The sequence below is a fragment of the Hibiscus syriacus genome, unplaced genomic scaffold (assembly GCF_006381635.1).
Source record: "Hibiscus syriacus cultivar Baekdansim isolate YM2019G1 unplaced genomic scaffold, ASM638163v2 tig00110387_pilon, whole genome shotgun sequence".
NCBI lineage: Eukaryota > Viridiplantae > Streptophyta > Magnoliopsida > Malvales > Malvaceae > Hibiscus > Hibiscus syriacus.
In genome coordinates this window covers 4,082,746-4,097,173 of record NW_024062717.1, presented here as the reverse complement: position 1 = coordinate 4,097,173, position 14,428 = coordinate 4,082,746, and the positions used below count along the sequence as shown (strand labels likewise).

Genomic DNA, 14,428 nt, shown 5'->3' with positions numbered 1-14,428 from the left:
TTTATCTTTTAAAATTCTTTTTCTAAAATTCTTTTAAAATGTATTTTTAGGTATTGATCTACATAACCTAAAGGTTGATGCGACTCTAAATCTATTTTTTTGCATTTTATTTAAAACTCAACCTTTTCCCAAGATTAAGTTGGATCGATCCCGCACCAACCCTAAAAACTTTAAGGATCATTCCGACATCTTTTTATCTTAAAATGAAATGTTAGGGGCCAAAATACTTAAAAAGAATATGGAGCAAAATGATCTTAGTAAACATTGGGGCTAATTTTGATATTATGCCTATAGAAGGGTCAAATTAAAATCTCTATAATACAAGGCTAAAAATGTATTAAGTCGAAAAATCAAATAACATGATTAATGTCAATACATGGGCCCATAAGGACTCAACATCATCAGCGGCCAGGATTCCTTGATCTATTTAACAACTCCCAAATTTCTTAAATACCCTCGTATCCTTGAAGGGGTATAAAATAGAATAACCTAATTTTGCCGTTCCCTTTCTGGTCATTTCATCCTCCAATCATCCCCTTCTTCTAATCTTCTTCCTCTCTTCTTCCTACTCCCACCGAGATTTCGTCCTCGCTAACACGTACACCGCAGATCCGTACGCTCTTCCCTTTCATTTTTTTAGTTAATCTATATTCAGGTTTATTATTAAAATAAACTATTTATTTTTTTTAATCATAGTCCTCTTATTTTCTCTCATCTTCCATCACGTTTACGTGTATGAAATGTTTTGTATTTCCCGTTTCTTTGCTTTTAATTTCTGGCGCTTTAGTTTCAGTAATTGGTTTGCAACTCTTAATGACGTTTTAATTGTTTATTCGTTCGATTAAATTGTTAATTTATGAAGGTGTAATCTCTTATGTTATATTTCGGATATTAATGCGATTATGGTAGTAATTGACCTTTCTAGCTTATAAATTTTATATTCTAAGGTTAAATTTGTTACTGAAAATCTCGCATTGAATGACACACATCTTATAATTTTCATATTGACCTGAACACTGGATTTTAATTATTCATTTTGTTGCAGGGATCATTTCAAGTTCACTACACTCACCGAAGCTTAAGAAGGGTATTTGATATTAATTTTTCTTTATGATTGGCATTTTCTTTTTCTTTGGCATAATTGTTACTTGGAAAAGTTTTATTCTTTCTCGTGAATTATTTTATGTCAACTTGAAACTGTTGATGTTGAGTTGTAATTTACATTGTATAAAATTTGTGTGTGAGTGTTTTTTAGATCTTTTATCCAATGAAAAGTTTAATCTATTTTTTTAGTGGATATTAATTTGTTTATCTGAACTCTGAGTCATGTCCCGTTCCTCGCCTACGACTTTCTTTAAAAATCAAAAGCGCTCATATAGAATATATTTCATGGTTGTACATTTACCTCTAACGACAAGAATACTATTAAATCTAATCTTTTGTCCTTCGTGTATGTAGTACTGGCTATGCCTTGATTATCCAAAACTATGGTCTCAGACTCAGTAAGACTACTAACAGTTCAGTTCTTTTATAGTTGCTATCTGCGTCCTTGTTTCTTCCCCTCTCTTGACATTGGCATTTTTTGTTAGATCATATCTCATCTCCGGGGTATTTCTAGATCTTTACTTTCCAAACCACTTAAATGTGTTCTTCTGTTTGTATTCAATCTCCGCAAACTTCCATCTTCTCTTATGTACTCACATTTTTAACTTTATGTTTACTTGTTCAATCCTGTGTTATTTTGTCAGTCTTATTTTACATTTAACAGAATTTTACTTAGGTTTGAGGACTGGACTTCCAGTGTCTGTTAATATTTATTTTTCTTCATGTGCATTTGGAAATCAAGATGTGCTGGCCTGCTTGTGCAATCATCTAGAATGATTTAATCACTATGTTGGCACATGCAATTTCTTTGTGTTAAAGTTATGTGCCTGATTTCTTGGGGAAAAAAAGTTTAAATCAATAGACTAAAAGCTTTTGAAGGGTATGTAGACTGTTCTGTTGTTATCAAGCTTCCCTCTTCTTCCATCTTATTTAAAACTAGAAGGTAATTAAGTATGTGGTCGATATCAGCCTTGAACCTATAAAGTTGGTATATTTGGTCTTGTTTACCAATTTGTTTTCATCATTTTTTCTCTATTATTCATATGATCTAATACAAACATGGGTTTAAATTGAATGGACTATTGCTATATTTCACCTGCTACTGACCATTAACTATACTGGCTGCAGGACTTGGTACGTTTTGTGTGTGTGTGTGTGTTGCCACATATAAATTCTTGGAAATTAAATATTAACTGATTGGAATTCTTTATTGCTTTATTTGCAGGTGCTTCTGTGACAAAATATTCTAATATAACGATTGATACAGTGAACAGGATTGAAAATGGAGTTGAATAGCCTGAAAGATGCATTTGATCGTGTTGCAAAGAAGCAAAAGCTGTTCTGCTCTAAAGCTCACGAAGTTATGGATCAGATTGTTCAAGAAATCGAGAATGCAATAGAAATGATGCAACCAACGACCCTTGATCATAAGTCCATACTTACTGAACTGAAGAAAAAACTGCATGAAATTGCTCCACTCAGTCAGCTTGAAGGCACACAGAAGGAACTCAACGTAGCATTGAGCAAGTATCCAAAAGCTCTTGAGAAAGCCCTTAATCCTGATATATCCAAAGCTTATCGAAATATTGAGTTTGATTCCCATACGGTTAATCAAATAATTGCCAGCCATTTCTATAGGCAGGGCCTGTTTGATGTTGGTGATTGTTTTATAACCGAGGCTGGGGAAGCAGAAGCCGCTGCTGCTATAAGATCACTTTTCAAGAAATGTATCAAATACTTGAAGCCATGAAGAGTAGGAACCTAGAGCCCGCCCTGAAATGGGCAGCCGAAAACTCTTACAAACTGAGAGAAAATGGTTCAGACCTTCTTCTGGGACTCCATCAGTTGCAGTTTGTGCAAATACTACAAAACGGGAGCAGAGATGAAGCACTCAAATATGCAAGAACCAACTTCGTTCCTTTTGCTGGAAAACATATGGCTGAAATCCAGAAACTCATGGGGTGTCTTGTGTATTCCGATAGACTTGGCGTGTCCCCATATGCTCATTTATTGTCGCCAACCAATTGGGTATAGTGGCTGAGGAGCTCACCAGACAGTTCTGCAAACTACTGGGGCAATCGTATGAGAGTCCATTGAGTGTGACAATAGCGGCAGGGGTGCAAGGGCTGCCACCCCTTCTAAAGTTTATGACCGTTATGGCTGGGAAGAAGCAAGAATGGCTATCAATGAAGCAGCTGCCTGTTCCGGTGGAGTTAGATAAAGAGTTCCAATTTCATTCTATATTTGTGTCCCGTGTCTAAGGAGCAATCGACCGATGATAACCCTCCAATGCTGATGTCGTGTGGTCATGTGCTCTGCAAGCAATCTATCAACAAGATGTCAAAGAATGGATCAAAAACTTTCAAGTGCCCGTACTGCCCATCCGATGTTGATGCAGCACGGTGCAGACAGCTTAATTTTTGATGTGTACCCTAAATTGCGAATGGGGTTGTACTAAAAAAAACTGTTTCCTTTGGACTGAATCAAAAATGTGTAGAACTAGAAATTGTTTGTGGTGAGATGTTGGCAATGCTGTGCAACAGTGTAGTATTTGGTGGACTTGATTGTACATGGAAATGCATTCCAACATACATGCTGGTAATAAATCGATAATCCTCTTCACATATTTGTATGTTGGAGAGAGCATTGAACTAGTCTGGTCGATTGTTCTCTTAAAACGGATCAATTATAAGTCACAATTTCCTTTTAGATTTGTTTATTTACCAATGAAAATTACGAATTGAAGAATTAATTGTAAAATATTAATTTTGGGTTGGGTATCTGGATTTCGTAATGGCTGAAATTAATTTTGGATCGAGTTGGATATCGGTTCTTGGGTTTGAGGAAAATCACCATTGAAAATAGTCTAGTTTTTTTAAATAGAACTTTTTAATCGACTAAACTGTTATAATTAAATAAATCAAGTTGATTTAATTTAAATTTTAAATTATTCATTTTTTCTCATCCTTGAATTTACATATCAGAATCTGATTATAGGGATAGCTATTTCTATCAAGGGTGAACCACATTAGGTGATTAAATTATTAGGATGAATTCTATTTTAAGTATAATAATTGTCTAATAAAATACTAGGATTTAATTTGATTTCAATTTAACTATTAGTAGTAACATTTAAGTAAATTTATATAAAAATACATTTATTTCTCATTAATAAAAACAATTCTATAATTTTTTAAGGATCGTGTAACTGAAATAGCGGGTTGGATGATTACGCTGCAACTATTTCCCTCTCGCATGAGGATGCCAGCTTAGTTAGCCAGTATAGTCAATTCCTATCCATTGTTCACCAAAAAAATAAGAAAATTATGAAATATATTTGAATATTCTTTTAAAATAACAAATGTATATATTTTTAATTATCGTTATGTCATCAGAGTTATAATTGATTAGCATATAATAGGCTACAGGCGAATTTAAGACTAATAAACACATATTTTGTTGTATTCGTGATGTAGATGAAAATATTTTTATATAAAAATATATTTATAAAAAGTTATTAAATAAAATGGTCAAAAATAAAGTTATAAAAAGATTTTCATATGGATCTACTAATCTTGTGTTTGATGATTAAGTTGTGGTTTTTAGTCTTTTTCCCCCCGAAAGACGAGTTGAAAATTATAGATCAAGGGTGAAAAAGATATAATAGCAAAAAAAAATCAATTTTCCTTTTCACTTGTCATGCAACATTAATAAAAACGATTGATCGTTAGATGATCATCCGACAAAAATTTATTTGAAAAATAAAACGCTAGAGTTTAAATTTGTCAAAACACACGAACCAACTTACCTCAGTGATTAGGGGAATCGTTGTCATTCCTAAAGGTCATGAGTTCGAGCACCAGCTATTGCAAGGGTGATTGAGTGTCCATTGTTAAATAGTTTAGAATATTTATAACATATACTATTTTGTAATCACATTTAGCTTGATAAAAAAATGTCAAAATGACTTTGAAAATACAATTAAAAAAATTGCAAATGTTAAAGTCCTTTTTTACCATTATATCTTTATTTTTATTGATATTATAATTATTTTTGTATCATATTTATATTTTTTAGTAAGAATTCTTTTTGTTTAGTCATTTGGGTAATCGATACTTTGGCTTAAGATAGAGATGCTGAAGATTTTATTGTGAAAATCAAGGTGAAATCATAATAATAATTTATGTGTGGTCCATAAGCTCAAATTTCAACCATATCATCAATTTTTCTACTTCTTCAAGACAAAGACTTGGGAGAAAAGAGCTAGAAATTCATTTCCCCCTTTTTTGAATGATTGCTTTCTTAGTTTTCAGCTATCAACATTGCTATCCGCAAATTAATTTCAAAAATAAATTTGATTTCTTCCATGAACTTAAATGTCAAGTTAGGACACTGGAAATTTATCTTTAAAATTTTTGTCTGCAAATATAACCCTCATTTTAAATTAGTTCTTAAACTTTTGATATTCCAATTTCATCACTTAACTATGACTCTCGTTCTAAATTAGTCTTTAAACTTTTGAATATTCTAATTTCATCCCTAAATTATGACACTCTTTCTAAATTAGTCCCCAAACTTTTGAATATTCCAATTTCATCCCCAAATCCATCCAAATATTAATTAGTTTCAAACATAGTTTATCCTTATTTTTTATTTTTTTTCAAACATGTAATAATATAACTTGACCTAACGATTTTATTGACAATGAATGCGATTAGTATATACGTATAGTTTGGGGTTAAACTGGAATGTTCAAAAGTTTGGGGACCAATTTAGAATGAATGTTGGGGATGAAAACGAAATGTTCAGAAGTTTAAGGACTAACGTAGAATGATAGTTATAGCTTAGGAATGAAACTAGAATATTTAAAAGCGTATAGTTTGGGGTTAAATTGGAATGTTCAAAAAGTTTGGGGACCAATTAGAATGAATGTTGGGGATGAAAACGAAATGTTCAGAAGTTTAAGGACTAACATAGAATGATAGTTATAGCTTAGGAATGAAATTATAATATTTAAAAGTTTAGGGATCATTTAAAAATGAGGGTCATACTATGAGGACATGTGATACAATTAACTATAAAATGATTTTTTGAATTAATCATTGGTATCCAATCGATTGACCGACTAATCTAGATTGGTTACTGCAAAGGCGAGGGCGACCCTCCCAACCCAGTTTACTCCATTCACAAACGACATGATTCGAACCCCTGACCTTTAATTAAATGACCTAATGACTCATCCTATTAGACCAACCAGTTGTTGGTAACTCTAAAATGATTTAAAAACTCAATATTTCTACCAACTACAACAATTATGTGATATATATATATATTTCAAAAGTACTAAAATTAATCATTTTAATTACCGTATCCGAACTTCTAATCTATCGATAAATACATGCTTTGTAATTAAAAATGAAGTTTCAAATTATTCATAAATAAGTAATACTGATGCAAATTTAAAATATTTAGATTTAAACATTATCAATTTACTCCTCTCGTAACATTAATTCAGTGTCATTATTAAAAAGGGATTGTTTTTTTTTTAATTTTACAACTAAAAATTGGACTTTAATTGATTGATTTAATAATGGTGTTGAAGAAAAACGGCTTGGTTGGAGGTGATGAGGAGGAGAGCCGTTTGTCTTTATTTGTTTATTATTAATGACAGCTACGAGACTGCCCTTTTCCCCCAATTATTATTCCTTTACTTAAAAGAATTAAAAAGAATTATTATTTGGTTTGTAGGTAATTATGGATTGGCCACCCACAATTTCTCTACTACTAATCCACATCAATTCCACTGCATCCACCTTTTCCTTCCTTTTAATCCCTTCTTCACTTCCATTTTATGTTTTGTCCTAATTTCTTTTAATAAATCAAGCGTATGTGAATGAAGTAAATCAGATTAAACGGTCGCCTCTATAATAAATTAATGTAAAATTTAAATTAGATTAATAGATCGAATATTAATGATTAACTTATAAAAAATAGGTAAAAACTTTCTTTTCTTTTGTTTGAAGTATAATATATTTTATTATTATTATTCATGAGTATTTTCAAGATATTTAACTAGTATATTATTTATGAAAATAGTATTGTATTAAATATAATAATTTATTAATATTATTATTGTTATATCTTCGAAGATGGCATTCAAAAACTATCGGTTGTCAGTTAAATATTTTCGGAAATGAACTATTTTCTCTTACCAAAGCCATTAGGAAACTCATACACTCTCGTATAGTTATTGTATATAGACAAGATCAATGATAGACTACGTGATCTATCAGGGCGAAATTCAGAATTGATCACCATATCTATTAATCCGATCAACCTACGAGTAGTTATAATGACCCTATCTATGTCTGGCACTACTGTTAAAGTCATTATATATACTCCTCAACTACATTTGAGAGAAGGATCTATTTCTCCTTTACTCGTATATCTCTCATTATACCTTTATTTATATCATTGAGAAACATCAGTCAATAGTCACATCTTCATCAATCGTAATTTTTTGATCAAATTAGAAGGAATGAACTATCAACAATCGACGAGATAAATTTGTTTCTACTAATAATTATTAGAACATACATGAGGATGTAATTATTATTACATACATCAGGATATGTATTAGAATGTGCTTAAATATACAAGTATTTGAATAATTCAATCATTGTGTCATGAAAAGGATATCTGTTAATAAAATAGAGTAATTAATTTATGAATTGGTCCACCAGGTTTAAGTAGATTAACATTCTGTTTAGTACCACTGCAAGCACTTGGAATATTTTGGGCAGTGATTAGTCTAAAATGGATGAAGGGGGCCTTTTGTTTGGGCACTAAGAGAGCAAATCTATGTAGTGCGGGTCACAAGAGCTGCACATCTCACAAAAAGGGGTAAAATTTCCATCCTTTTGCTTTTTTGCATCCATTGTACACACACATCAATCCCCAAAATTCCTATGGATTGCTCCCTTTTAACATTTAATTGAAAAGAAAACCACAATCAAACACAATTATTTCTCTACTTTAACTTCTTTAATGCTCAAATTATTCATCTGATTTGTATTGTTTTATTCACAAATGTAAAGGTTGTTTCCCGATTAAATAGAATTGTACTTTTTTTAATAGTTAGAGTGATCATAAGGTATTATGTGTTTAGAATTTTCTTAATTTATTGATAATGCATACACATCCTACAAACGTCGTTGTTCGAACCCAATACATCTAGAGAGATTAACACCCTTTTACTATTTAATTCATTTGATAGATTCATAATTGTATTATTTTATTTGTGCAAATATAATGATTTTTCTATATCTTTATCTTTTGCAGATCACTTGACAATGTCCATAAATAAAAGATGAAGTAGCATAAAGGGAGAGATGAAAAAAAGAGTTAATTGCATCACACATCCTTGAATTATGTTTTTTATTTAAAACTAGTTTATAAAGTTTTAAATATTCTGATATCAGCTCCAGAGTATGGCTCTCATTCTAAATTGGTATCTAAACTAATGAACATTCCAGTTTTATCCTGTAACTATCCATATATTATTTTTGGTACATTCGAAACGACTATGTTTGTGGTCTACCATCTCAGAAAGTCAACGTCGTTGGTGTCCCTTGCAGGAGAGGAATAAGCTCCTTAGGAGGATCTTCTAGAAGATGCGTCCCTTCGTCTCTTTCGAGTGCCAGCTTCTTCAATCTATCCGCACAATGATTTCCTTCTCTCCAGGTATGTCTGATTTCAGTTATCCATCATTCCTTTTTGATTTCTTCACAATGTTTGAAAATTACTTCTTTTTGCAGGTCGTGTGAACCATTCCCTGTTCAGCTTTTCGATGACCTATTTTGCATCGGCTTCTACTATTAGGTTCCTCACCCCCAGCGATTTTGCGAAAAGCATTCCTTGTCTGATTCCCCAGATTGCTATCATAGCAGTAGTAGCTTTTCCAATGTTAGTCATGAAGCCATGGACCCAGCTCCCTTCCTTGTCTTTGATCAGATCTCCAGCCGAAGTAGCACCGGGTTTGTCTTACATGCCCCGTCCGTGTTGAGTATCTAGTTCCCTCTCGGCGGCCGTCTCCATTTTACCCATTTGGGTTCTTTCGTAACTCTTATCTTAGCATTTTCCCTAGCTATTATGATATCTCTTGCCGTTCTATTGTTGTAACTATCGACATATGCTAATACATGTCTCATGTTAATAAAACAATTAAAAATTAGTTAATTGTCATGTAAATACGAATGTGTATTATGTAATAACAATAAGATATAAACTATAGTTAATGTTGGATTTAGAGAATGTGATGTGACATTAAAAGTTTATAGCTTAATTTAAAATAAAAATCATAACTTAAGGATATAGTGGTACAAGTAATTCTAAAATAATATTCTTCTTATCTAAACATATATTCAAGACACTTAGGTCTCACGTTTAAACATCATAGGAGTGTATGAATATTTAATATTAAATAATTAATTTTTTTAAATAAATATTATCTTATATTTACTAAAACTAATTAAAAATACTTTTCATACAAAAAAAAACATATAAAATCAAATTTAATTTATTGATCCAAAAGTCTATTTGGCATTTTCTCGTCGTCAAGAGAAAAATGACATGCAGAGCTGGAAACATTATAAAGAAAAGAACCCTTTACCCCATCTTATCTTTTCTGCTACGTTACAAATCTTTAAACTTCATCTTGATTTGACTCACCACCCGAACAATCACTCTTCTGGGTTTTGAAATTTCGTGTACCCATATTTTGTCGATATATACTGCCTTATTTAATTTATGTACTATTTCATGTGATTATTATTTTTTAAAAACTATATTTAATGTTTTATTTTGATTTTCTTTTATTTATCCATCATTAAAAATTAATTGTGATATTATTTTTCAATGTTGACATGGAATTGTCTTATGGTGACACGTTAGCATAACTGTTAATTTTTTAATATCAGGTGACCAAAACAGAACAAAAAGATAAAGTTAGGTAGGTAGGATTTTTTTTGAAAAAAATAGTTGAATGACAAAAAAAAATAATAGTTTGATGGTCAAATGGGTAATTTGCGCTATATTTTATTATACACTCATAAGTATAATAAAAATTTTATATTTAAAATCAAGTGTACGATACAGGTCGATCTAAATTAGTAAAGGTAAAGTCCTATAAAACTAGAAGGGCAACCAGAAAAAATTATTTTACATTAATATGAAGTTTGTAAATAATTTATAATTGCACTATTTTTTGTGTATCATATTGTTTTAGTTATTTTATATCATGCTAATTGCTAAAATCATTCTTTTTTTTTTTTTTTTAATTAATATGGGTTAGTACAAGATATTATACGTTCAAAGATAACTCTCAACCATTTGATAGAGTATGCTCACACCCCTAACATTTATGGTACTTAAACCTAAAACTTTAAGGAATAACGATAATTCCTTCATCACTAAGGTAGTTTGATTCGTGATTACAAAACAAAGAAATGTTTTCATTTTGCTAGGGTTAATTTACCTAAATATATTGTTTTCAATAATAAATATTAAAATAAAACATATCTTCGATTATTAATTAGAGTGACACTTTTTGAAATTTTGTATATGGGAAGATAATGGATGGGCATATAATTTTATATTAGAAAGTAAATCTCTAAAATTTTAAGAGGATATAAATTTATAAAATTTCAACATATAAATAGATTTTTAATAAAAATATATAAAATCTACAATATATATAATTTTAAATTTTTAAGGGAGGACTGACCGTCTCTACCCGTTCCCTTCAGTCCATCCCTAATGAAGATTAAACCTTATAAAGAAGTGCTTAATTTATTGCATGCGTTTTTGCATTCGTGACATCCAAATTCCAAAAAATAAATATGACTAACTGATGTGGAAAGATCTTGGAAGACACTTCATTAGTCACGTATTTTCTAGATTTTGAGTAATACATGGATTGTTAATGACCAAAGTGAATATAAGAAAAGTAATGGATAAAAAAATAAACAAAATTCTTTAAAATAAAAGGAAATGGAGAATAAAACCAAAAGACAGAGATAGGGGAGGGTTCAGTTCAGCATCTCCATCACCTGACTTGCTGTCCTCTTCGGAAAGCGCGTAGCCGTCCGGTACGCCTTGTCTTTATTCAATTTGTCTTCATTTAATAATTCTAAAAAATAATTAAAGGAAAATGCGATTACCGACATGGCATTAAATCATTAAAAAAACACTATTTTTGGTTTTATTAGTCTTTTATGTAATTTCATGCTACACATTGTTTTGTGTTACAAAATAGAAAAATTAAAATCTGGCATTTTCAAACCCATGCAAATCGCTAACTCTATTCATATGCTTCCTCATGATCGCCACTTTTGCCAATCTCTCCGCGGCTCTCCAAGCCGACGTCGGCGTTAACGGCTCAACCTTTTCCTCCACTCTCCCGTTATTAACATTACCACTATTATGTACCCGTTGTTTCTGTCGCCGCCGGCTCAACTCGGCTAACTCAGACTCCAATCCCCCAATAAATTCCTCAGCCGAACTCGAACCCGATTGCATTAACAAAGCTCGAGCCGAGGTAAGCAAATGCTGAGCCCCCGATAAATCGTTGTGTTCGATCAATGCCCGAGACTCCGCCACAGCGCGCGTGCTCACGTGGAGGTTCCTCAACCGTGCGACGCTCGGAGACGAAGATCGAACGGACCGCGGCAGCCGAGGTAAAACCAAGCTTTGATCCCTCGAGTAGACCATCTCCCGAGTGAATGGATCTGCACAAGACGATCGTACGGACATCACTCTATGGGACCCGCGAGAAGATACGGGTACTTTCAGTTCCACCAATAGTTCTCTCTCCTCGCCCGAATGCAAATCCCCAACCCGTACCGAACTAGACCCGAGTGCAGCCGGTCGGGCCGTCAATGAATAGACCGATGATATCTCGGCTGGAGCTGACCCAGATTCGAATCCCAGTTGAAGACTCACATCTTGAACCACCACGCTTAACAGACGGTTCACGATTTTACAAAAAGCATCCTCGTTTGGAGCGTGAGTGCACGATCCGAAGCCGAATGAGTGCACGGGGATTTCTGAATTGCTCAGGCGCGTGGTGGAAACAGCTGGAAGGTTCTGATTGGTTGGATTGGACTGTGACTGTTTATCATGACTGTCGGATAAGATCATGATACTGGAAACTGCGTTTTTCTCTCTACGATCCTCCAATATTTTGACCGCCTTTTTCAGTGCGTCGTTGACACTCATCCCTTGACCGTTGCTTCCCAGCGCTTCGACGATCCTTCTTGCAGATCTCCTTCCGCCGGAACTCATCCTTTTCAACGGCAACAACCGTTTTGAAATCGACGAGAAAATCACGATCGACAATCGGTCCTTTTCGTTAAGCAAAGATATGATCGACCGCATCACGCGTTTCAGCATCTGCAACCGTATCGCACCACCGCTAACATCCAACACCGTAACCAAGTCAATCGCAGCCCTCTTCAACCCACGCGTTACTGCTGGCGCGCTCACTTTCAAAACCACCACGTAACTTTCGTAACTCCTCCCAACCGCCACCATCGCCGCCTCCTGCGACAACCTAACCTCCACGTTTCTCTCATTACTCCTCGGTGTAACAAAAAATCCTTGGAATTCCTCCTCTTCGTCGTCGTTTTCGGTTTCCTCGGATTCAGGGATGGGGTTAAACTGGGAAAGAGAAACAGGTGAGGCCAACGGTTCATCATCGTTATAGACCCGAAAAGACTTCGTTTTGATGTTGCTGAAAGATGCTTTATGGGGTTGTTCGGGGTGTTGAAGGGAGAGTAAAGGCAACTCTTTCCAGGTGGTGGAACAGACGGGGCAAATTAGTAATTGTTGCTTCCTGATATGGGCAGCGACGCAATGGAAATGGAAGGAATGTGAACACTCCGCCGTGAAAATCGCTGTTCCCTGGCCCGTTTTCACGCTTTCTAAACAGATTCCACACCGGCCACCCTGGAAGAAAAACAATATAACAAAAGATTATTATTGAAAAGGACAAAAATTTGCATAAAGATAAAGAGTTAAGACAAAGATAACAAGAAAAAAGCTTACTTTGGAGAGGCAGAGAGTCGATTTAAGGAAGGAGAAACTGGAAGGGGATTTAGGGGAGGAAGGGCTGGAGAAATGAGATGTACTGCGGAGTTTGGGGCTATTGGGAAGAGAAGAAGTTGGGGTGGAAGAGGAAGCAGTTCGGCAACGAAGACTTGGTCTTGAAACCGGTTGAGATTGTAGCCTTGGGGTTGATGGGTTGGAGAAAAACCCAAACTTTGAGGAAAATCTTGGACTTTTGGTGCTAATGTTTTGCTGTTGTTGTTGCTTTTCTGGTAAAACTGCGCTGTCTTGCTTCTTGGGAATGGAAGTGCAAAAAGCTCTTCTCCAACCGGTCACCATTCTTTTAAAACTGTCTCTGTTTTCAGTCGAGTTGAATCTTTTGTCTTCAGTTGGGAGGACTTTAGTTCATGTGGAAGAATCTAATTGATTGTGAGGGAGAAGAAACGGATTGAGCACAGAACTAGAATTTCTGAGAAAATAGGGAAACAAAATAAATGGATTAGATGAAGAAGAAATGCCCCAAAAGATCACTGCTTTGGCTTTATATTTTCTTTTCAGCCTGAGACTTTATCTATATTGTTTGCTTCTGTTTCGAAATCTTCCCCCACAAAAAGATCACTGCAATCAATCTAAAGCCTTCACTGATTGCTGGGTGCCAAAAGCCTTATCTCTCTCAATACAAAGATACGCAGAAAAAACAATTCTATTTATATGCATATGCAGACTAAACGGAGCTGCCTTATTTACAAAGGTTAATTTGTAATAAGATATAATTATTTTGTATAGATGTTGGTAAAATCATATAATAAAAATTGGGTGTAAAGGTAGGGTAAGAAGTCAATGCATTGGGTGTGTTTGAAATCGCCACCCCACGTTGCACTCACCGACGGTACGACCTAACCATTTATATCAACGTATGAACCCTTTTGCTACACACACTTCCGCCTTAATTTTATTTTCTATCAAACAATTTCCCAATTTTTATTTGGTATCATGTTAAAATTAACCCCACTATATCAAAATAATCATTTACTTTATTTTTTTAAAATTAGTTTGACTTCTAATGTTTCATAAATCAAACAGGTTTATGACGATGATTAAATAATTATTTTAATTTTTATTATTTTTCTAGAATATTTAGCCCTCAATTTTTATCTTAATGATTTTTTTTACTTTGAAACATTAATCGTTTGTTAACTAACGATTTTCGTTTATAAAT

General features: G+C 33.6%; 1 protein-coding gene and 1 pseudogene across 1 annotated transcript; one reads left to right on the top strand and one right to left on the bottom strand.

The window, feature by feature from the left end:
- Window positions 1-491: 491 nt before the first annotated feature.
- LOC120122438 lies at window positions 492-3,693 on the top strand (annotated as a pseudogene).
- A 7,683-nt stretch (window positions 3,694-11,376) lies between these two features.
- Window positions 11,377-13,887, bottom strand: LOC120122435 (probable E3 ubiquitin-protein ligase EDA40). Its single transcript, XM_039141567.1, has 2 exons — window positions 13,210-13,887; window positions 11,377-13,110 (listed from the first exon to the last, which is right to left on the bottom strand). The coding sequence occupies exons 1-2, from the start codon at window positions 13,546-13,548 to the stop codon at window positions 11,425-11,427; spliced, it is 2,025 nt and encodes a 674-aa protein (XP_038997498.1). The 5' UTR covers window positions 13,549-13,887; the 3' UTR covers window positions 11,377-11,424.
- Window positions 13,888-14,428: the final 541 nt, after the last annotated feature.